At 40.7% G+C, this 23,500-nt stretch overlaps 2 protein-coding genes across 4 annotated transcripts in view; both read right to left on the bottom strand.

Moving 5' to 3' along the window:
* The window catches only part of LOC134847673 (seipin-like), a 31,917-nt gene extending 12,071 nt beyond the window's left edge, over positions 1–19,846 (bottom strand). For 2 of the 3 annotated variants that reach the window (XM_063864838.1, XM_063864837.1), the window contains exons 1-5: positions 19,281–19,846; positions 6,076–6,208; positions 1,823–1,934; positions 1,363–1,509; positions 506–661 (exon numbers count right to left, since the gene is read on the bottom strand). In XM_063864838.1, coding sequence (XP_063720908.1) covers positions 506–661; positions 1,363–1,509; positions 1,823–1,934; positions 6,076–6,208; positions 19,281–19,615 — 883 coding nt within the window. In that variant the 5' untranslated portion in view covers positions 19,616–19,846. The remainder of the gene's footprint in view (positions 1–505; positions 662–1,362; positions 1,510–1,822; positions 1,935–6,075; positions 6,209–19,280) is intronic. The other variant, XM_063864839.1, reaches the window with a different exon arrangement.
* A 65-nt stretch (positions 19,847–19,911) lies between these two features.
* On the bottom strand, positions 19,912–22,606 carry LOC134847672 (centrosomal protein of 78 kDa-like). Its single transcript, XM_063864836.1, has one exon. It carries the CDS (start codon positions 22,599–22,601, stop codon positions 20,253–20,255), a length of 2,349 nt encoding a protein of 782 aa, XP_063720906.1. The 5' UTR covers positions 22,602–22,606; the 3' UTR covers positions 19,912–20,252.
* Between the last annotated feature and the right edge of the window lie 894 nt (positions 22,607–23,500).

The following is a 23,500-nucleotide window of genomic DNA, read 5'->3' on the forward strand; positions in this document are numbered from 1 at the left end:
ATAATTTGAGCATGCACAAATGCTTCGAATGGTTTGGTAAAACAAGTTGTTAACCTGAAAAAAAAGAATAAATTCCAATTTGATAACGCGTTATTGTCGCAAGCGTAATAAAACTACTTTAGTATATATAAATTATAGTTGACAGATAATGAGCAAAATTAAGTTACTCCTGGCAAATTTTTAGTTAGCAGATATTACAAGCCCTGGTCAGGTTAATTAACCGGAGCTTTCTCGAAGCATAGGCGCTCTCTGTCAATCATCAGGCTTAACCTGTAGATCGAACTTAAATTCATCATCGAGGTTGAGAGTTTTTACATCCAATTTCAGGTGCCTTATAAAAAGCTTGCAGGAGGGCCAGTATGTTATCATATTAAAGTTCAACTAGTCTTAATTTCGAAAAATTAAAATGCTTCATTATCGAGGAAATTTCGAAGTCTGGAGTTGTTGAAATTTTTTCAGACGTATTTCACTTGTTATTAGGTTAAGCTTTAAAACGTAAACTAACTGTCATATGCTTGGAAGTCGAGATATGATGGCATGATGGTGGAGTGTCTGAATCTGAAGAAGGAGATTGTGAGGAGAGGGAACAACAGGGAGAAGAGGAGGGAAATTGAGGCCACACACACTGACACGGGGTAGAAGTAGAGCCAGAAGCGCACACCTGCAACATGCAAACGCCAAGTTAGGGCCTATTCTCATGCGCGAAGGAACGCATGCACAAAAACACTGAACCAATGAGCGCCCTTTAAAATGTCCAAAACTGACTGAATTTATAAGTTAGGTCGACAATTCGTAACAAGTGACAATTCGCAAAAATCCATTGCAAGTAGAATACGCTTGCTCCTCTGCGCTTACATCCGGCACGAGAGGCATTTTGCGCGTGAATCAGTGTTCCACTTTGAATCTACTGCTACGCACTGTTGCTTGTTAGCAATTGTCGCCTGTTACGAATTGTCGCCTCACGAATTCATAGCTTATTTTTATCAAACTTTTCAATACTAAGCTCTGACAGCCGGAGATAGCACCATTAAGACCATCAGAACCATTTTCCAGTGTCTTCCTATTTATTTACAAATGTATCCAAAAAAATAACACTTAATTCCAATTACTTGCCTTGAAGGAAAAACTAAAAGCCGTAATAGTTCAGATGAAACGTTTTCGTATTTCTGTTCATCGTAATATTTTGCGTTTTGATACATCAGACTAAAATAGCAAATTTATTTGATTTTATAAAAAAATTGCGCCGATAAGTCTCGCAAACTTCGTTTCGCAGTTCTATTTAACTATCTTTTCTGTCAAGGTTGCGCACATGCGATTCAAACAAGAGGCTAGTTTTGAGCTTTTCAAAAAGATATGCACTACCTCTGAATTTTGCCATTCCCATGAAGCTGGCTGACGTCACAATTACGTCACGTGACTCTAGAGTGATTGAGGCTGAGTTGAGGTCATTACTCGGGGAAGTTATGAGACCCAAATCCACAAACACTGTCTGAGATTGCTTTCTGTAACCTATCAATAGTGATGTCCAATCTTATCATTTTCGAATAAACCATTTAAGTTTATTAGATTTGAGCTTTCTCAAAAAAACGACAAGCGAAAATAATCAGTTACTGGTCAACTAGCATTTTATGTTTCAGCTAAAGACACTGGCTTTATAGATGAAATTTCTTGCTAAAATTTTTCGAAAAGTTAGGCAATGTTTTCTAGAAAAAACAGCATTATTTACCGAAAAAAATTGAAATAGTTAAAAAACTCCAGCTGAAGGTTTTTTATTTAAAAAAAAACATTTATTTCATATTGGCGGCTTCAAAATGTACATCACTGCCTAGGAGGTAGAGTGGAAATAAGACGACAGTCTCCATCGTGTAGAACAGGTCTGACTTGTACTGCATGGCTGCTGCTCTTCTGATGTTGAAAACCTCCCTCGACTTCTCCTGAAATCATTTGAGAATCACTAAAGAAAATATCATTGAAAATCAATCATTACACAGAGGCGAAGCGGGGCATCGCACCATTTGCGATAAAACATAAAAATATCAGTGCAAGCTAGCAGACAGGAAAAGAAATAATTCAAAACGTTGTCTGAAATCATGTTCTCTTTGCGGAAAACGCGTCCAAAAACACAAACACGTCAATTAAAGAAAATTCAAAAAAATAATACATCCCTCGACTTCTCAAAAAATCATTAGACAAGCGGTAACTGAGCCGACGTAACATAATTAATTTCCCGTAGAACCGAAAATATAATGGTTGTCATGAAAAACTTTGAACTATATTTTCAACTCTCAGAAATTAGCATTTTAACAACTTTAACTAACTTATTCTTCCTTTTAAATGACCCAAAACTAGGTCATTAAGTCAATAAACTATAAGCCGAAATCTTTTAATCCGAATAAAGTTTTTAAGGAAAAAAGGACAAAAACAGCATAAGATACGAAGGCAAGGCTAGTAAATAGCAGGGGTAAAACATAACGCTAAAATCAACTACAACGAAAGTTGCGTACAAAAAAATCGACTCTAGGATGTGGCAACTAAGCCGACAAAACGTAAGCTGATAAACTATAGGCCGACAATTTTTTAGAAAGGAATATTTCCAGATAAAAAAAACAGTTTCTGGTCAGATTCTATCCCACGACCTTTGCCGTCCCAGGTGTAACCTTCACCTCCAGCCTAAGAGCCAGACATGGATAGAGGTCTGAATTCCATATGAAACAAGATACAAGTGTTTCTTTCAAACAAGTTAATAAACCAAAAATAAAAAACAAAAAAAATCTTCATTGAACAAAAACTTTCTAAAATGCATAGAAATATTGAAAATAAATTCGTCCGCTGCCAACGTGGGTACTGTGCAAGCAGCACATGAAATTAGCGAAAAACAACTATAGAACCAGTTAACAAAAAAAACGAGAAAAACAATGTCCTAAAAACCTCAATCACCAAAAAAACTTCCTGTTGTTTGAATGATGCTCATTTTGAGGAAAACATGTCCAGCAATACGATGTCAGAAACCTCCAACCACATTTATAGCAAAAAAAACGTATTTTTGTAGATAAATTCTTCGGGTGAAGCAGAGGAACTCATGCTGCGAAAGTTTCTCAGCAACACTTCACTCGGCAATAAGCATTTCTTCAGTAGAGCGCGTTTATTTAACTTGGTTGCGTCTGCCTTTGAAATAATAATCATAAATCTGATTCTTTTTTGGTGGCGAAGTTACGGGTCCAATGGTGTCGCTTTCCAGGGGGTGGACCCTACGCGCGATAAATGCCGCGGCAAATGGCACCAAAACTTCCTCCCGTGATTGTGAACACAGAAAGCATGCTAAAACCGCCTTTTCGGTGACGGAGCATCCAAAGTCGGCAAGCCTGCTTGATCTATATATCCTCATCCACATTTTAGGTGAAAGTATCATTCCAAATCTTGGCCCCTGTATCTACCGTTCTAGTATCACAAAAATCTTTCCCACTCAACAAAGTGTATGTTGGCACAGCGCGGTTTTTTCATAAGACAAAAAAACCTCACCAATAAAACCGCAATCACTCCCTAGGCCCAAAAAATACCACTATAGGACATGAATGCCTTCGAGAGGGAGGTCGACTATTTACGACCGTACACAAGTCACTTGTCTACGAAGAGCTGCAAGCAGTGGAATTGTTATAATTTTTAATTCGCCGCGTAGTAGCTGTCCAAGACTATTAGGCTTGCGAAACTCAGCTGCTCGCGGAAGACGATGCAATTGTTTGAGACGCAAAAGCCCACTCACCTCTGGTATTCAAATATTCAGGAGGATAGCAGAAGCGCCTCTTTATATGCAAAAGTCACCTCTATAGGTGCCTCTTTATGTGCAGAAAACAGAGGCACCTCTTTAGGTGCAGAAAACAGAGGCGCCTCATCAGCTGCAGAAACTGCAAACTCTGATTTACCACTTTGAACAACCAAACTCAAACTCGTTTACCGTTCAAAGTAAGTAAGTTCATTTCAAGTAAGTAAACCGTTCATTTTAATAAGTCTCGCTCTGACGGAGGATATTCCATTAACTGTCAAAAATATATATTCAATTTTAACAAGGCAAACTGGGACGAGCTCACTGAAAAAAAAATAAGTAACTCTCTAGAATTGTTTCGATGAAAGACGTCAGGGTCGTCAAAAACGTTTAGAAAACACATTTCTAAAGACTGCCGGCGCCATATTCCAGCAAGACATGTCCGCAAAACTCTGCCCCTTGTCCACTTTTTGATTTTTATGTGCATGATGCACCCAACACTCTCCCCAGAGGTCAAACTCCATTCTTATTCCGTTCGTTTTCACCACTTCGTCCAATCACGCGATGTAAAATATGCCTCTGTTACTTAAAGTAACCATGTAAACAAATAGCACGACTTTTTTTTAACTCTGATCCCACGGGTAAAAGGTGTGAAACACTATTGCTGGTCGTAACGCAATCCAAAATACTTGGTACTTTTATCGACCCTTGCCTCAAATTTGCCGAACACTGCAAACGCACAGCAAGTCAAGCTATGCGCAGGATATCTGTCCTGAAGGAGCAGTCTGCTTCAAACTGGGGTCCGTCGGAAAATGATTTAACTATTACATACAAAAAACCTAAATAAAATCAACCCTCGACTATGCCTGTATAGCTTGGTCTCACCATGCGAGTGATAAATCCATTAGTAAAAATGACAATAGTGCAAAATGCAGCTCCACAGACAGTGACTGAGTGTACTAAAATGAGCTCTATTGACCACCTACATTCAGAGTGCAAACTACTTAATATCAAAAATCAACACGAACTTCTTGCCTCCCTATTCCTTCTCAGAACATACTTGCTATTAAGCCCCCTCCCTTTTAACTTAACTCACCCTCGGCCGCCCCAGCAGCAACGCATGAACATTTTATACACTTATAAAGAGGAGCTTCAGAAAATTTAATTAGAAGCAACTCTTTGAACGATTTTAACCACCTAAGACCCAACAGCAACTTTAAACACAGAGGCAAAGCTTCGCTTCGCAAACACATGCAAGAACACTCGCAAGTGTTTGCAGAAAAGGCAGCTCTATGAAGTGCAATAAGAAAAATTAGAAATAAGCCTCGAATTGGTAAAAATTCGGCAACCTTTGAGATTCGAACCTGCAACTTAGAGATTAAGAGTCTCACACACCAACCACTCAGCCTCGGGAGCTTAATAGACAATTAACACTAGCTACAAATAAACAGAGAACAAATGCTATGCAATTTCCAATGCTACATTAAAATTTCCGAATAATTGAACATTTTTATTTGCGAGTAAGGCTAGAAAAAAAAGAAGGTTCGTAATAACACACAAAGCTGATCACAAGTGTAAATTCTTTGAAAAATATTTTCACAGCAACCGAAAATGGCAAAGCCGTAGACGAAGCCCCCCCCCCCCGCCCATAGTTCTCCTTCTCCCCTTAAGGCCCGAAAAATTTCAAAAAGTGAACAGACCATCCCACCCTCGACTTGTCGCACCCTCGCCCAAATAAGATCAAGATACAGCCCTTGCCTAAAAATTTATGAATAGGATAGAACCAAATGTCCCACCAAACTAATCATTTTTTCCTACTCCACACACTGCGTTACATCTATTTAACTGTCCACAAAATAGAACACACATGGACCCCAATAGACCCCAAGTGGCTTTAACTGACGGAGGTCGCAACATTCCTAAAACAGGTCGAGAGCATACTGGACGCATTCAAAACTACGGGCTATTGAAAAGAACAAAACCAGAATACGCTTCCTGGCTAAGTGAAGCCATTTTATGGTACCAGAAATTGCAAGTGAAAAAAAAAACCTGCGACTCAGCTACATCTTTGTCGGAGCATGGTCGGAACAAGCTATTATTAGATAACTTACAAACTATAATGAGCTTTTTTCTCATCTGAAATGAAAATCAAAAATTGGCGACAGAAATTGACGATGCAGTTGACTTCAAAAACACATGGGCGAAACTTGGGAAGTCAAATCCATTCGCTGAAAAAATACAGAAAAGAAAAACGCTCGAAAAAAACTGAAATAAACCAAAATGTATGCTTGAATATAGTTGAATCTGTTTTCTACCCTGATGGAAGCGACTGCCATGAACACTCCCACTCGTCTGTTCACTTCACTCTCTGGCATTTCCAGCTGCAACATGAGATGGTACTGCTGTCCCTGTACCAGATACTCCTCCAGACTCTCATTGTGCAACAAGCTAGAAAAGGGTCATTTCAGACACACTCAGCCAGTAACAATCAATGTAACAACCACATATTAACTGTAAATGGTAAATCTAGAACCAAACAGGGATAGCCGGTTTCTGTGCAAGTAGCACAGAATGTTCCGACCATAGTCAAATGAAAAAAAAAATTTCAAATTAGAGTCGTTTTTTCTGCTAGTTGAGATAAAATTTCGCGAGATAAAGTTTCTTAAATAGGCCTGCTCGCTCGCTTTTTTTTGTACGAAATTGACCTAAAACTCGAGCCGGTTTTCCTCGACACTGGGTCAACTTTTTGGAAATTTTTTAATGTCGCATGAATCATGGCTTAAAGGGCTTCATAATGATATATTATTCCACCCATTAAATGCTTTTGGTTGAAAAACAAGAAAAACCTGCTCACTCGCTCGAAAATAGACCAAAAATAGAATAATTAAAACCGGTTTTTCTCAACACGGAAAAATTTAGTAAATATTTAAAAGTCGTTCCAATCATGACTAAGAGGGCTTTAATATGATATACCTTTCAAAACAGCCCCATGATTTTTTGTAGTACTTAGTGGATGGAATGTTTGCTGTTGATTTACATAACTAATAAAAAGTTGCATATCCTTTTTGTTGCAGTTGCCTGGTCGAGGTGCAACGCGTAAAGTTTCGTCGTTTTGGTCGAATTTCGTTATATAAGGTCTTCGTTTTCGCATGGAATTATTAGCGCGTTATTTCAGTACTTTTTCAGAGAAGCTTGATTTCTTAGTTTGGCTAAGTTTTCAGTACTTCCAGCGGAATTTCAATTGCGTGGTCTCGCCCAAATCGCACTTTGCCTCTGGGAAAAGGGTCCTTTCGATTCCAGTAACTGAGAAGTCAAGTGATTCTGGTTGCGGCGTCACCAAGCAGTCAAACGGGGAAAATACAGCAAAGCTATGGTTGTGGTGTCTTATTTTGTATGCATCGATCTGCGGGAAACCAGGCAGAGGAACAGTTTGGTTTCACAGCCGAAGCTTCGAGCCAGTGTTGAGTCGACACTGGTCATCAGGAGCGAGCTCGACTGATGTTCTTGATGGCTGATCCAATCTGAAGAGGGCTGAAGCCTCGACAGGATTGGTCCAGATTGCGAAGGTAGTAGCGTTTGGGGGACATTGGAAGTGTTGGTTGGTATCGTGTTGGGTGTTGAAGCACTTTGGACCTTGGTTGGGGACACTTTGATCAAGTCTTTGAGGTAGGAATAAACTAGGGGGAGTAGCCGGTGCGTAGTTGAGCTAGGCTAGATCGGGCCTTCCGACTCAGTGATAGTTCAGGTGAAGAGATTAGTGAAGTGTTTTCGGTATAATAGATATGGGAACGGTTTCAAGGTAGTTGGAAACCGCTCTTGTGTGGAGTACTTTGCGTATGTTGAGTTTGGTTCCCTTGTTGATGTACTCGTAAGTATCGTTCAGGCTAGTCAGAAGACCTGCATTCAGGCATTTAAAAGAGGTTTTCATTTGTCTAGGTGGTTGGTAGGATCGAGTATTGCTATTCCGGTGTGGTTGTGCCGATGGCATCTAGCATAATATTGGGAAAAGAGTAGGTTTATGAAAAGGCAATCAAAATGTACGTGTTCGATTTTGGTCATTTTAATGCATCCAGTTACAGTGCGGAGTGCGGCCATTTGTACAATTTATAGACTTTGGATAAAGTAAGGCTTGTTGTATGTGACCACGCTGGCGCAGCGTATTCTAGGACTGGTCTAACTATAGCTTTGTGCCTAATTAGAAGCGTTTTCTTACTTTGGTCCCAGTTGGTACCGGCTAGCGCTTTTAGGTCGGCTACATTCTTGCGTTTGCTAGTTTGACTCTTGCAGCGTAGTGCGTATTTCATGAATGGGTCTAAGGTTCTGACTACTACGATTTAAAGGTTGCGGTCCAGTGGGAGCAGAGTGTTCTGGATTTTGATTTGGTGGTGAGTTTTGAAGCCTTTTGAGTCAGGTGAGAAAAGGTTTAATGAGCAATTGGAGGAGGAGAGTTCCAAGTTGAGACTGTCGAAGACTGACTAGGTAAGCGGAGACAGAAGATATAGTTTTGATATTAGAGGCGTGGCTGTAGAATTGAAGTCGTCCGCGTAAGATATAAAGGACAAACTTTTGGGTGGAGAGGGGGAATCGCGGTTATAGTAGTTAAAAAATGTTGCGTTTCTGAATACTTTAACATCGCTAGGTTCCTCTTTATGAGAGAGTACCTCATCTATTTCAGTTGCGAAGTCATCAATATCAGCTTTATTGAGGTTGGAGGGTTTTCTTGGCGGCGAGTTGAGTGGCAGAGTTAGAGTCGATTGAGATGAAGATGGGTAGGTGGTGTGAGCTAAGACTAAATTGTAAGCTCAATGGCAGGATAGGTCGTTAGTCTGTGATAAGAGGGAGATGGTAGGGGACGAGGTTTATTGTGAAGTGGGTGAGCAACTTCGTTGCTCAAGGGGACGAGGTTTATTGTGAAGTGGGTGAGCAACTGGGTGAGCAACTTCGATTTCTTAGTTTGGCTAAGTTTTCAGTACTTCCAGCGGAATTTCAATTGCGTGGTCTCGCCCAAATCGCACTTTGCCTCTGGGAAAAGGGTCCTTTCGATTCCAGTAACTGAGAAGTCAAGTGATTCTGGTTGCGGCGTCACCAAGCAGTCAAACGGGGAAAATACAGCAAAGCTATGGTTGTGGTGTCTTATTTTGTATGCATCGATCTGCGGGAAACCAGGCAGAGGAACAGTTTGGTTTCACAGCCGAAGCTTCGAGCCAGTGTTGAGTCGACACTGGTCATCAGGAGCGAGCTCGACTGATGTTCTTGATGGCTGATCCAATCTGAAGAGGGCTGAAGCCTCGACAGGATTGGTCCAGATTGCGAAGGTAGTAGCGTTTGGGGGACATTGGAAGTGTTGGTTGGTATCGTGTTGGGTGTTGAAGCACTTTGGACCTTGGTTGGGGACACTTTGATCAAGTCTTTGAGGTAGGAATAAACTAGGGGGAGTAGCCGGTGCGTAGTTGAGCTAGGCTAGATCGGGCCTTCCGACTCAGTGATAGTTCAGGTGAAGAGATTAGTGAAGTGTTTTCGGTATAATAGATATGGGAACGGTTTCAAGGTAGTTGGAAACCGCTCTTGTGTGGAGTACTTTGCGTATGTTGAGTTTGGTTCCCTTGTTGATGTACTCGTAAGTATCGTTCAGGCTAGTCAGAAGACCTGCATTCAGGCATTTAAAAGAGGTTTTCATTTGTCTGGGGGGTTGGTAGGATCGAGTATTGCTATTCCGGTGTGGTTGTGCCGATGGCATCTAGCATAATATTGGGAAAAGAGTAGGTTTATGAAAAGGCAATCAAAATGTACGTGTTCGATTTTGGTCATTTTAATGCATCCAGTTACAGTGCGGAGTGCGGCCATTTGTACAATTTATAGACTTTGGATAAAGTAAGGCTTGTTGTATATGACCACGCTGGCGCAGCGTATTCTAGGACTGGTCTAACTATAGCTTTGTGCCTAACTAGAAGCGTTTTCTTACTTTGGTCCCAGTTGGTACCGGCTAGCGCTTTTAGGTCGGCTACATTCTTGCGTTTGCTAGTTTGACTCTTGCAGCGTAGTGCGTATTTCATGAATGGGTCTAAGGTTCTGACTACTACGATTTAAAGGATGCGGTCCAGTGGGAGCAGAGTGTTCTGGATTTTGATTTGGTGGTGAGTTTTGAAGCCTTTTGAGTCAGGTGAGAAAAGGTTTAATGAGCAATTGGAGGAGGAGAGTTCCAAGTTGAGACTGTCGAAGACTGACTAGGTAAGCGGAGACAGAAGATATAGTTTTGATATTAAAGGCGTGGCTGTAGAATTGAAGTCGTCCGCGTAAGATATAAAGGACAAACTTTTGGGTGGAGAGGGGGAATCGCGGTTATAGTAGTTAAAAAATGTTGCGTTTCTGAAGACTTTAACATCGCTAGGTTCCTCTTTATGAGAGAGTACCTCATCTATTTCAGTTGCGAATTCATCCATATCAGCTTTATTGAGGTTGGAAAGTTTTTTTGGCGGCGAGTTGAGTGGCAGAGTTAGAGTCAATTGAGATGAAGATGAAGATGGGTAGGTGGTGTGAGCTAAGACTAAATTGTAAGCTCAATGGCAGGATAGGTCGTTAGTCTGTGATAAGAGGGAGATGGTAGGGGACGAGGTTTATTGTGAAGTGGGTGAGCAACTTCGTTGCTCAAGGGGACGAGGTTTATTGTGAAGTGGGTGAGCAACTGGGTGAGCAACTTCGATTTCTTAGTTTGGCTAAGTTTTCAGTACTTCCAGCGGAATTTCAATTGCGTGGTCTCGCCCAAATCGCACTTTGCCTCTGGGAAAAGGGTCCTTTCGATTCCAGTAACTGAGAAGTCAAGTGATTCTGGTTGCGGCGTCACCAAGCAGTCAAACGGGGAAAATACAGCAAAGCTATGGTTGTGGTGTCTTATTTTGTATGCATCGATCTGCGGGAAACCAGGCAGAGGAACAGTTTGGTTTCACAGCCGAAGCTTCGAGCCAGTGTTGAGTCGACACTGGTCATCAGGAGCGAGCTCGACTGATGTTCTTGATGGCTGATCCAATCTGAAGAGGGCTGAAGCCTCGACAGGATTGGTCCAGATTGCGAAGGTAGTAGCGTTTGGGGGACATTGGAAGTGTTGGTTGGTATCGTGTTGGGTGTTGAAGCACTTTGGACCTTGGTTGGGGACACTTTGATCAAGTCTTTGAGGTAGGAATAAACTAGGGGGAGTAGCCGGTGCGTAGTTGAGCTAGGCTAGATCGGGCCTTCCGACTCAGTGATAGTTCAGGTGAAGAGATTAGTGAAGTGTTTTCGGTATAATAGATATGGGAACGGTTTCAAGGTAGTTGGAAACCGCTCTTGTGTGGAGTACTTTGCGTATGTTGAGTTTGGTTCCCTTGTTGATGTACTCGTAAGTATCGTTCAGGCTAGTCAGAAGACCTGCATTCAGGCATTTAAAAGAGGTTTTCATTTGTCTGGGGGGTTGGTAGGATCGAGTATTGCTATTCCGGTGTGGTTTTGCCGATGGCATCTAGCATAATACTGGGAAAAGAGTAGGTTTATGAAAAGGCAATCAAAATGTACGTGTTCGATTTTGGTCATTTTAATGCATCCAGTTACAGTGCGGAGTGCGGCCATTTGTACAATTTATAGACTTTGGATAAAGTAAGGCTTGTTGTATATGACCACGCTGGCGCAGCGTATTCTAGGACTGGTCTAACTATAGCTTTGTGCCTAATTAGAAGCGTTTTCTTACTTTGGTCCCAGTTGGTACCGGCTAGCGCTTTTAGGTCGGCTACATTCTTGCGTTTGCTAGTTTGACTCTTGCAGCGTAGTGCGTATTTCATGAATGGGTCTAAGGTTCTGACTACTACGATTTAAAGGTTGCGGTCCAGTGGGAGCAGAGTGTTCTGGATTTTGATTTGGTGGTGAGTTTTGAAGCCTTTTGAGTCAGGTGAGAAAAGGTTTAATGAGCAATTGGAGGAGGAGAGTTCCAAGTTGAGACTGTCGAAGACTGACTAGGTAAGCGGAGACAGAAGATATAGTTTTGATATTAGAGGCGTGGCTGTAGAATTGAAGTCGTCCGCGTAAGATATAAAGGACAAACTTTTGGGTGGAGAGGGGGAATCGCGGTTATAGTAGTTAAAAAATGTTGCGTTTCTGAAGACTTTAACATCGCTAGGTTCCTCTTCATGAGAGAGTACCTCATCTATTTCAGTTGCGAAGTCATCAATATCAGCTTTATTGAGGTTGGAGGGTTTTCTTGGCGGCGAGTTGAGTGGCAGAGTTAGAGTCGATTGAGATGAAGATGAAGATGGGTAGGTGGTGTGAGCTAAGACTAAATTGTAGTTGCGGTCCAGTGGGAGCAGAGTGTTCTGGATTTTGATTTGGTGGTGAGTTTTGAAGCCTTTTGAGTCAGGTGAGAAAAGGTTTAATGAGCAATTGGAGGAGGAGAGTTCCAAGTTGAGACTGTCGAAGACTGACTAGGTAAGCGGAGACAGAAGATATAGTTTTGATATTAGAGGCGTGGCTGTAGAATTGAAGTCGTCCGCGTAAGATATAAAGGACAAACTTTTGGGTGGAGAGGGGGAATCGCGGTTATAGTAGTTAAAAAATGTTGCGTTTCTGAAGACTTTAACATCGCTAGGTTCCTCTTTATGAGAGAGTACCTCATCTATTTCAGTTGCGAAGTCATCAATATCAGCTTTATTGAGGTTGGAGGGTTTTCTTGGCGGCGAGTTGAGTGGCAGAGTTAGAGTCGATTGAGATGAAGATGAAGATGGGTAGGTGGTGTGAGCTAAGACTAAATTGTAGTTGCGGTCCAGTGGGAGCAGAGTGTTCTGGATTTTGATTTGGTGGTGAGTTTTGAAGCCTTTTGAGTCAGGTGAGAAAAGGTTTAATGAGCAATTGGAGGAGGAGAGTTCCAAGTTGAGACTGTCGAAGACTGACTAGGTAAGCGGAGACAGAAGATATAGTTTTGATATTAAAGGCGTGGCTGTAGAATTGAAGTCGTCCGCGTAAGATATAAAGGACAAACTTTTGGGTGGAGAGGGGGAATCGCGGTTATAGTAGTTAAAAAATGTTGCGTTTCTGAAGACTTTAACATCGCTAGGTTCCTCTTTATGAGAGAGTACCTCATCTATTTCAGTTGCTAATTCATCCATATCAGCTTTATTGAGGTTGGAAAGTTTTTTTGGCGGCGAGTTGAGTGGCAGAGTTAGAGTCAATTGAGATGAAGATGAAGATGGGTAGGTGGTGTGAGCTAAGACTAAATTGTAAGCTCAATGGCAGGATAGGTCGTTAGTCTGTGATAAGAGGGAGATGGTAGGGGACGAGGTTTATTGTGAAGTGGGTGAGCAACTTCGTTGCTCAAGGGGACGAGGTTTATTGTGAAGTGGGTGAGCAACTGGGTGAGCAACTTCGATTTCTTAGTTTGGCTAAGTTTTCAGTACTTCCAGCGGAATTTCAATTGCGTGGTCTCGCCCAAATCGCACTTTGCCTCTGGGAAAAGGGTCCTTTCGATTCCAGTAACTGAGAAGTCAAGTGATTCTGGTTGCGGCGTCACCAAGCAGTCAAACGGGGAAAATACAGCAAAGCTATGGTTGTGGTGTCTTATTTTGTATGCATCGATCTGCGGGAAACCAGGCAGAGGAACAGTTTGGTTTCACAGCCGAAGCTTCGAGCCAGTGTTGAGTCGACACTGGTCATCAGGAGCGAGCTCGACTGATGTTCTTGATGGCTGATCCAATCTGAAGAGGGCTGAAGCCTCGACAGGATTGGTCCAGATTGCGAAGGTAGTAGCGTTTGGGGGACATTGGAAGTGTTGGTTGGTATCGTGTTGGGTGTTGAAGCACTTTGGACCTTGGTTGGGGACACTTTGATCAAGTCTTTGAGGTAGGAATAAACTAGGGGGAGTAGCCGGTGCGTAGTTGAGCTAGGCTAGATCGGGCCTTCCGACTCAGTGATAGTTCAGGTGAAGAGATTAGTGAAGTGTTTTCGGTATAATAGATATGGGAACGGTTTCAAGGTAGTTGGAAACCGCTCTTGTGTGGAGTACTTTGCGTATGTTGAGTTTGGTTCCCTTGTTGATGTACTCGTAAGTATCGTTCAGGCTAGTCAGAAGACCTGCATTCAGGCATTTAAAAGAGGTTTTCATTTGTCTGGGGGGTTGGTAGGATCGAGTATTGCTATTCCGGTGTGGTTTTGCCGATGGCATCTAGCATAATACTGGGAAAAGAGTAGGTTTATGAAAAGGCAATCAAAATGTACGTGTTCGATTTTGGTCATTTTAATGCATCCAGTTACAGTGCGGAGTGCGGCCATTTGTACAATTTATAGACTTTGGATAAAGTAAGGCTTGTTGTATATGACCACGCTGGCGCAGCGTATTCTAGGACTGGTCTAATTATAGCTTTGTGCCTAATTAGAAGCGTTTTCTTACTTTGGTCCCAGTTGGTACCGGCTAGCGCTTTTAGGTCGGCTACATTCTTGCGTTTGCTAGTTTGACTCTTGCAGCGTAGTGCGTATTTCATGAATGGGTCTAAGGTTCTGACTACTACGATTTAAAGGTTGCGGTCCAGTGGGAGCAGAGTGTTCTGGATTTTGATTTGGTGGTGAGTTTTGAAGCCTTTTGAGTCAGGTGAGAAAAGGTTTAATGAGCAATTGGAGGAGGAGAGTTCCAAGTTGAGACTGTCGAAGACTGACTAGGTAAGCGGAGACAGAAGATATAGTTTTGATATTAGAGGCGTGGCTGTAGAATTGAAGTCGTCCGCGTAAGATATAAAGGACAAACTTTTGGGTGGAGAGGGGGAATCGCGGTTATAGTAGTTAAAAAATGTTGCGTTTCTGAAGACTTTAACATCGCTAGGTTCCTCTTTATGAGAGAGTACCTCATCTATTTCAGTTGCGAAGTCATCAATATCAGCTTTATTGAGGTTGGAGGGTTTTCTTGGCGGCGAGTTGAGTGGCAGAGTTAGAGTCGATTGAGATGAAGATGAAGATGGGTAGGTGGTGTGAGCTAAGACTAAATTGTAGTTGCGGTCCAGTGGGAGCAGAGTGTTCTGGATTTTGATTTGGTGGTGAGTTTTGAAGCCTTTTGAGTCAGGTGAGAAAAGGTTTAATGAGCAATTGGAGGAGGAGAGTTCCAAGTTGAGACTGTCGAAGACTGACTAGGTAAGCGGAGACAGAAGATATAGTTTTGATATTAGAGGCGTGGCTGTAGAATTGAAGTCGTCCGCGTAAGATATAAAGGACAAACTTTTGGGTGGAGAGGGGGAATCGCGGTTATAGTAGTTAAAAAATGTTGCGTTTCTGAAGACTTTAACATCGCTAGGTTCCTCTTTATGAGAGAGTACCTCATCTATTTCAGTTGCGAAGTCATCAATATCAGCTTTATTGAGGTTGGAGGGTTTTCTTGGCGGCGAGTTGAGTGGCAGAGTTAGAGTCGATTGAGATGAAGATGGGTAGGTGGTGTGAGCTAAGACTAAATTGTAAGCTCAATGGCAGGATAGGGCGTTAGTCTGTGATAAGAGGGAGATGCTAGGGGACGAGCTTTGTTGTGAAGAAGGTGAGCAACTTCGTTCTTCCGAGTTGAGAGGAACATAGTTGGATTCCGTTATTTCGTCCGATAGTAGTCCTCTTTCGTTTTCGGGGTTTCTGGAACTCCAGAGGGGAATGAGCGTTAGTGTTACCGAGTACTAGTCCTTCTGAGTTAAGAAGTAGGTGGTTTATAGATTTTTGGTAGCCTTGGGGGCATGAGGATCGTGGAGGTATGTAGAGCTGGGAGTGCGAGTTCGTACGGTATATCGCTGACCATTGCAAGGAGTCCCCCACATTACTTTTCACGGTCGTTGCAGACAAAATTATAGGTACCAAGAATGGGAGCATTGCTGTTGCAATTGAGCTTGGTTTCGTGCAGAGCAGCAAAGTGGATCTTGTTTGTTTCCCGGTTGAGGACAAGCTCAGGTGCCTTATCACCGATACCATTGCAATTCAATTGCAATCAACGAAGACAGAGTAACATGGGCGGTTTCTCGGGTTATTTCGAGCGGGAGTATTAGTTGTCTGGGTTTTGAGTGCAGAAGTTCAGGGAATTGAGGTTCTTGGGGGCAGTTGTCCTTTGGGCCGGAACTTTGGCTGATGTGAAGTGTCTTAGAATGAAGGGAGGAATATTGGCTGCACATAAGTGTTATGTGAGTAGTCCGGTACAGGTGGTTAATTGAGTGGTGAGTCGATGAATGGTGTTGGAAGCAGAAAGAAATATGCGTACGCGTCATTGGACAGTAGTAACAGTTTGGACAGTAGAAGTGTCTGAGATATTGAAACGTTGAGCTAAGGCAGCCAATTTTAAATGGAGAAGCAAAGTCCTACAATACACCATAAGGAGAGCGGCAGATAAGATTATTACAGGGCTAGCTATTGTAACCGTTGGGGCCTGGGTTTGGTTCGACTCAGTACGGTAGTAAGAGGGGCGTCTAGGCCGTTCCTGAACATCCACTGACCACAAACAAGGGTTTTTCGGTCGCGCTGCCACTCTTGAGGGGAGTTGAAGGCACTTGCAAATTAATTTTATTTCAAATTGAAAGAGATGTTGTATTCAGAATTTAATTCCTGAAACCCATGCTTATTCGGCACCGATAGAAAAATAATTATTTGGTGAAACCAAAGAGAACTCGAAGAAACGACCTCAAGGTGCTTCAACCTGAAATTGAACACAACCTGTTGTTAAAATGGTGATAAAATAAAAAAAGCTTAGCTGATAACCTCGAAAAAAGCAAAGTTTGGCTTCTCACTTCAGTGCGCAAAGCACATGCGACAGTTGAATGTTAAAATTTTCCAAAAGACAAAACTTTTCAAAAATTTCGAATCAAGAGAGCATTTTAACGATAACAATTCATCAAACATGTCTCTTTGTTAAAATTTTGAGTCAGAAAAACATAACTTGGTGCCGTCGCAAAACCTTCGGAAAAATTATGAAGAAACAAAATGTTTTAAAGGAAATACTATCGAAAGGATAAATCATAAACAATTGGACAGAGGCGAAGAGAAGCTTTGGAACATCACTTATCTACACCAAACAGCCTGGCAAATCATCAATCAGAGAATAAAAGGAAGGCCGCCAAGGTGGAGCGAAATTTGAATGTCCAAAAAAAATTCTATCAAAATTTCATACGTTTGTCTTGAATTGTCTTTTGAACAGAGTCAAGTGATTTCGAGTACCATTGATTTCGAAACAGAGTTTAAAAGCATGAATTGAAGTTAACTTCAACCAAAACTCTTTCTTTCACTTCAAGTAATTCTCTGAGGTCATTGAAGAAAATTTCGGTGTTTCAGAAAATTTCTGTGCTGAGAAAATTTTGGTCTAAAATTCTGTTATTGAGATTAATTTGACACTAGATGTGAATGACACTCTCAACTCGGGTTTTCATTTTTCGTTCCTGTTTTCGATTAAAGTGACGAAAGCCTTGTGCTCTTGAGCAATTTTCCTTCTCGAGAATTTTTATTACATTCTGCAAATTTTTTTTACAATCGAGAAAAAGCTGATGCCCTGAGCTTACAATGAAAACGATATTACCTGCAATTAGTTAACGTAAAAATATGATAGTTTGAAGGTTGACATTGATTCGATTAGCGACGGCGGCTATTTAATTCGTTTTTGAAATAGTTGCAAAATACGTTGCAGCTAGCTAATTGATTAAACTAATGAGTTGATAGACGCAAAGTTAACACAGCACTACCGAGAACACGTAATAAACAGCTCTAAAAAGCACAATCAGCAAAATAATAAATAAGCCTAGTTTGGCAAAGTTTGGCTTCTCACTTTAGTGCGCAAAGCACATGCGACAGTTGAATGTTAAAATTTTCCAACAGACAAAACTTTTCAAAAATTTTGAATCAAGAGAGCATTTTAACGAAAACAATTCATCAAACATGTCTTTTTGTTAAAACTTTAGGCTGAGTCAGAAAACATAACTTGGTGCCGTCGCAAAACCTTCGGAAAAATTGAAAAATGATTTTTAAAATTTTTTTGTAGACATTTTTCTTCAAAAACTTTTGTCCAATTTGCCTATATTACTACGACTGTCGAATATGTCTAAATTATAGATTTATGTGTATCTTTTTATGACAACACCCAGAAAAAAAATACAACATTAAAACACATCTTTTTGTTGTCTTTTAAAGACAATGGTCGGAACACGGAACATTCTGTGCTACTTGTTTATTTGATTGATTTTTTTAAATACTCTATCTTTTTTACCATACGCTGCTATAGACATGTTAAGCGGCAACCGAAACGTTAAAGGTTTCGCTCTGATGCGAGTAGTGTCGTTCTACTTTATTTATCTTTTACTGTTATCTTTTACTATGCTCGGACACAACTACTATTTTCTTCCACTGTGATAATTGGACAAGCAAGCTCATGTCCAACTGATTTTCGAAAAATCGCCCTCTATAATAGCTGAAATGGGATAGACCGATCTTTTAGCATGCCGAAAGAAAGGAAATTCAACGGACTAAAAATGACTGACGCGTAGTTGCGCAAACAGAGTGGCCTTAGTGGGGATTGCGGTTTTCAATTAGGCCAACTACCTTACTCTGTATAAGATTTTTAAACTCTAGTTTTTCTGAAAAAGAACAGTCTATATTTAATGCTAAATGGTAGACAATATCTTTTTGATCAACAAATCTGAGCTGAGTCAAATAATCGGATACTGCTGATTCGCACGTCCGGAATCAATTTTTCAAGCAATTTTTGCTTAAGAATCATGTCATATTATCTTAACTAGAAATCTATTTTAGGCCAAATAAGATCCTCAATGTCACGGATATTGCAAAAACGTGGCATTAACGTTCGAAAAGTGAAGAAACACAATTTACGCCCACTATACAACTTAGGTCTAAATTAAATACAGTGGACCTAGTGTTCTTGGTGTCACTATCGCATTTGAAGCAAGCGTTTATTTTTGCTAATTATTTTGAGCCGACTGAAAATCGGTCTGCTAAAACATAGCCGGTTGACAGTTCGAAAAGAGTAAAGAACGCAAGTAAACAGAAAAAAAAAACATTGAATTAGTTGAAAAAATCTTTCGAATTTCAAAGAAAAAGCTAGATACCCTTTAAGATCTTTGAATTTCTAGAACAATTTATGATTGGCGCTTTTTTTCAGATTGAGCAAACTGGATCAATAGGTTAAAGTTTTTATTCCACTGGAAATCTTAAAATTAAATTCCACTTTCGAAATTAAAAATTGTTCACATTTTTTCCCGCCACGCTCGTAATTGGAGAATGCTATTTACCTAACTTTCAGCAGATGAATTTCAATTGAACTCAAAAAGTGCATCTATACTTAAGAGCATTCACAAATGCATTAATAAGTATGAATGCACATCTGTAGCTATTAGAGCATTTTAAGACTTTTCCCGAAAAAAAAAACAAAAAAAATCACCAAGACCTATATAAGAGTCTTCATTACGTTCATTACTCTTAAATACCAAGCCCACTAATAACTTACTCACGTCACTTCTAAAAATACATCAACAGTATAGTAATTCGGACCTACCTAAAATTACTGGTTGGAAAGCTGCAAAATCGATCACCATCTGAATTCGCTATTTGACCTTGACAGTTATCATAGTTGAAATGCGCTTCCACTTTGAAAGAGACTTTGGGTAGAAAATTGTAATAAAAAGATCCATAAATGAAAGCTGAGATCCACAATGTTATCCATCCAATCAATAAAAGAACTACTAGAGTTCTTAATGCATCCGAAACAAACACTGCCAACTCGTCGGCATTACGTCGTGCTTCGTAGACAACTCTTGAAGGTGATATTCTGGGGAAACTTCGACTTCTATGGGTAATTGATTCTCTTCGCTCGTTAATTTCTTCAGTCATTTTGCACCAATATTGCTGTTTGATTTGTAAGTCTAAGAACTAACTACTATTATACAAACGAATCAATCATGAGCTAACAGAAGGGTGAGATTTCGCATGCTACAATATGAAGACATATGTCGAATGACATTACCTTGAATTGTTTGATGTTCAACTTCAGCGGCTATTGCGCATGTTTTATTTGCATAAATCAATTGACAAATAACACCTATGCCGATAATTTTGTCAAGAAAAGTAATACGACCTATTATTTGCAATCAATTTTAATAGTTTTCCAAAATTTTTGATGAAAAAAATATTTCAAACGTTTATTAGTAAACTCTTTGCAAACAAATTCAACCGAACTGTACAAAATATGACAACTTTCGAAACTTTGCAAAATGTCTAATATATCTAAGTTATCTATAGCACATTTACATTTCTAAAACTCAATTCGTACTAACTTAGTACATACAGATCTGTACATAATGGGGGTATTTAAGAGTTAGTTTCTGCTTTAAGCAAAACATGGTTACAATAAAACTGGGAAATATAGTCAAAATATCAGTATATTTTTGTGAGGCTAAGTAGACGGATTTGAAATTATAATTTGTGGCATTTTTTACAACTTGCAGATGAGTTTACGTTCATTCCTTTATCAGTCATATCTAGAGCCTTCGTTGTCAGTGACAATTGAAATGGGCAATGGAGACGGAGTTCTTTGATCCATCTCTGAATTATTCCTGAAATGTGACTCGTCTTCATCTTCATCATCCAATATGTCTTCAACATTCATATCCTCTCTTTTAGACTGTCTGTGGCTCTTTTCGGCTGCAGTAAAATCATTTTCGGACTGTTCGTTTGTCATGCTTCGGATTTCTTGCATCAATTCCTCTGAAGTTTTCGCGTAATATTTTGATCCGCCCTCCTCTCTACTTTTGCTAGAAATCGCTGTCTTCTTGCCTTCTGATTTTGGCATTTCCATCAAGTTGTTTCTCTGCGCATCACCTTGGCCTCCAAACTGGCTGGTTTTACTGAAATTTCTATTGTTGAGCGTGTAATCATCCGCAGTTCCTGAATCCACTGAATCAAGTTTCTGTAAAGTTGGTTTCTTTCCTGGTCTGGTTTGTGACATTTTCTCCAGGTCTTCCGTGTCCAGTCCGGCCAGATCAGCAAGATCTCCGAAACCAGCTTGCCTCAACAAGTCCAAAAACTTGGAGAACTTTTTGAACGTTTCCTCGACCGAGTCGAGAATCACACTTTGTTCTTCGCTCAAGTTGCCTGCCGTTGCACCCCCACTTTTGGCCGATAGAACCTCTCTTCGAAGTCTGCTGTTTTCAATCTCAAGATCAATTAGCCTTTGATCACACCTTCTCCTGGCGTCTGTTTCTCGGTCCAGCTTCATTTTCATCTTCTCAAGTTCAACCATAACCAGTCGCATATCTGAACTCATTTCACTCCCCAAATTTGGACGTGCAGTACTTGGTCTCTTAGTTTCCAAGTCATTTGATCTGCTGTGATGATCGACTCTCGGAGCTCCATAGCCATTCGGTTGAATCCCTGTCATCGTAAAGTCTTCGTCGTCATAACTTAGTTCAACTGCGCCAGGACCATAATGAGAGACAACTTGACTAGAACTCTGACCTCTTCGTATTTGATGCTGATTCTCTCGCTCTGATGCGTTTTTTTCGGATGCCATCAAATCATGCTCAGAAGCCAAAGTTTTGTGGCGATTGACACGCATTGCAGTTCGCCATGGGTATCCGGAGCTGACAGGTATCTTTGCACGTTTCTGAGATTCTTCGCGAGCTGTTTGGCTTTTCAGGTCAGACTTCGCTTTCTTTGCTTTCCGCGATGATGCACCGCTTCCTCTAGAGCTCCGAGGTGTATTAGTTGCCGAACTAAAAGTTTTCATTTTTAGTTTCAATATATCAGGATTTTCACTAGACTTCATTTTTAGCCACGGATATTCGACATCGCGACCTTGACAATTGATTAAACACTGCTCAGTTACGGATCTGATTAGCTCTTTGTCAACAAACGGATTCTTTCTGATGTCACACACTACCATTGTAACACTAAACTTCAATACTTCTAGCAATGCTTTTGCCCCATCATTTGTAAGGCCGCATTTCTGTAAGTCTAGTGCCTTCAGCCAAAGATCATCTCTAAGTGCATCTGCAAAGCATGCAGCTCCCTCGTCGCCAATGAGCGAGTTGCCGTTAAGTACAATTCTACGAAGACCCAAAAGCATGTCTAAATTAGGTCTTCGATAACGCAAACTATCTTGCCAAGCTTCAGCATGTCGTAGAGATGACTGATAAACTACAAGTTTGGCAAGAGCATTCGCACCAACAGAAGATAGGTTACAGCACGTTAAATCCAAGAATGATACGCATAGTGCATGCTTCAACCCCAGGCACAAAACTTCCACAGAATCGTTGCCGATATCACAAAACTCGAGCGATAATTTTGTAAGGGTGTCATTCTCGTGCAGTCCAGCAGAAATTTCTTCCACGTCTTTGAATGACAAAGGAAGTCCTTGCAGCTCAAGGACTTTTAGATTCCCAGTGACTTTAAGGCACTGCTTCAAAGCACGGCTCAATTTACTTATTAGCTCTTTTTTCCTAATTGAAGGCGCTTTACGACTCGATTTCAGTATGGGATAACGAGGAGTTGGCATGTCTTCGGGCTCCGGGTCATAATAACTTCTGACGGCGATAAATTCCAAGCTTTTATTGATTTTGATTGAATTGAAAATCGGTTCCCAATCTTCTTCGCGTACTCGATCAGCATTGATATCTAGTGTGTTAACATTCAAATTAGCTTTGACAGCTTGCAGAGGACATGAATCTTGAAGAACACAGAGACTTTCATAGTAAGATGCGAAATCCCAGGCACCACGTTGTCTTACTTGCACACTTTCATATTGAGGATTGTCTTTACCAGAGGATCCAAATGTATTGCTATTCACATGATTCGCGCTCCCGCTAGAAGCCAAGGGCATTTTGAACCTGAAATTTTGTAACAATATGCGACAGCATACAAAACATAAATCAATCAACGAGCCATTATCTTCAGAAAACTTTCGTCATGCGAGGGACATTGCACATATTTTGCAGGGCTATAATAATAGGGTCTTTCCCATTCTATCTGCTTATCCACACCAGCTATTTAGCAAAAAATTTACTGCCTGAAAATTTGTCAATTATTAATACAGAGTCGAAACGTGTTGAAGAAAATATACAGAGGCAAAGCTGATTTTCACACCACTTGAGATACAAAATTGATTGACTTTGATATATGTAACATTGGCCCGGAAGTACATACCGACGGAAAATAAAGCTAGGTCCTAGAACGAGCGAAAAAAAGTTGCCATGAAAAATTTGTACTAAAAATTCTGTTGAGATTTTTAACGTTTTGTGCGATCCGGAAGAAAGCATAAAAAATGTATCCTTCGAATGAGCCAAAATAGGGTTTGTCAGCCAATAAAATATAAACAAGGAAAACAAGAAAGGAAAAATACGATACCAAGGTGGGTAGAATTACAAATTGAAGTAGTAAATGATAACATAAGAAGCAATTAAAATTAGCTCGATTATATGGATTGGCTAAAGTACATAAGAAAGGAACCCCTCTCCGTCCCGTACTGTCACTGCCAGGGAGCTCATATGAACATCTAAATAAAACTTTGGCCAAATTTTTTGACAACATTGAGGGGGCAAACATTGAGACAAACACACAAATGGCTCGGGAGATCATAGAGAACATAGATCTAGACTATAATGAGAGTATTATCTCCCTGGATGTCAAAAGTTTGTACACTAATGTCCCACTAAAGGAGGCAATAGATATAGCACTGAGGAAAATGTACGAACAAACTAGTCCTCCTAAACTGGCACGCGG

This window comes from Symsagittifera roscoffensis, chromosome 6 (assembly GCF_963678635.1).
Source record: "Symsagittifera roscoffensis chromosome 6, txSymRosc1.1, whole genome shotgun sequence".
In the NCBI taxonomy this organism is placed as follows: domain Eukaryota; kingdom Metazoa; phylum Xenacoelomorpha; order Acoela; family Convolutidae; genus Symsagittifera; species Symsagittifera roscoffensis.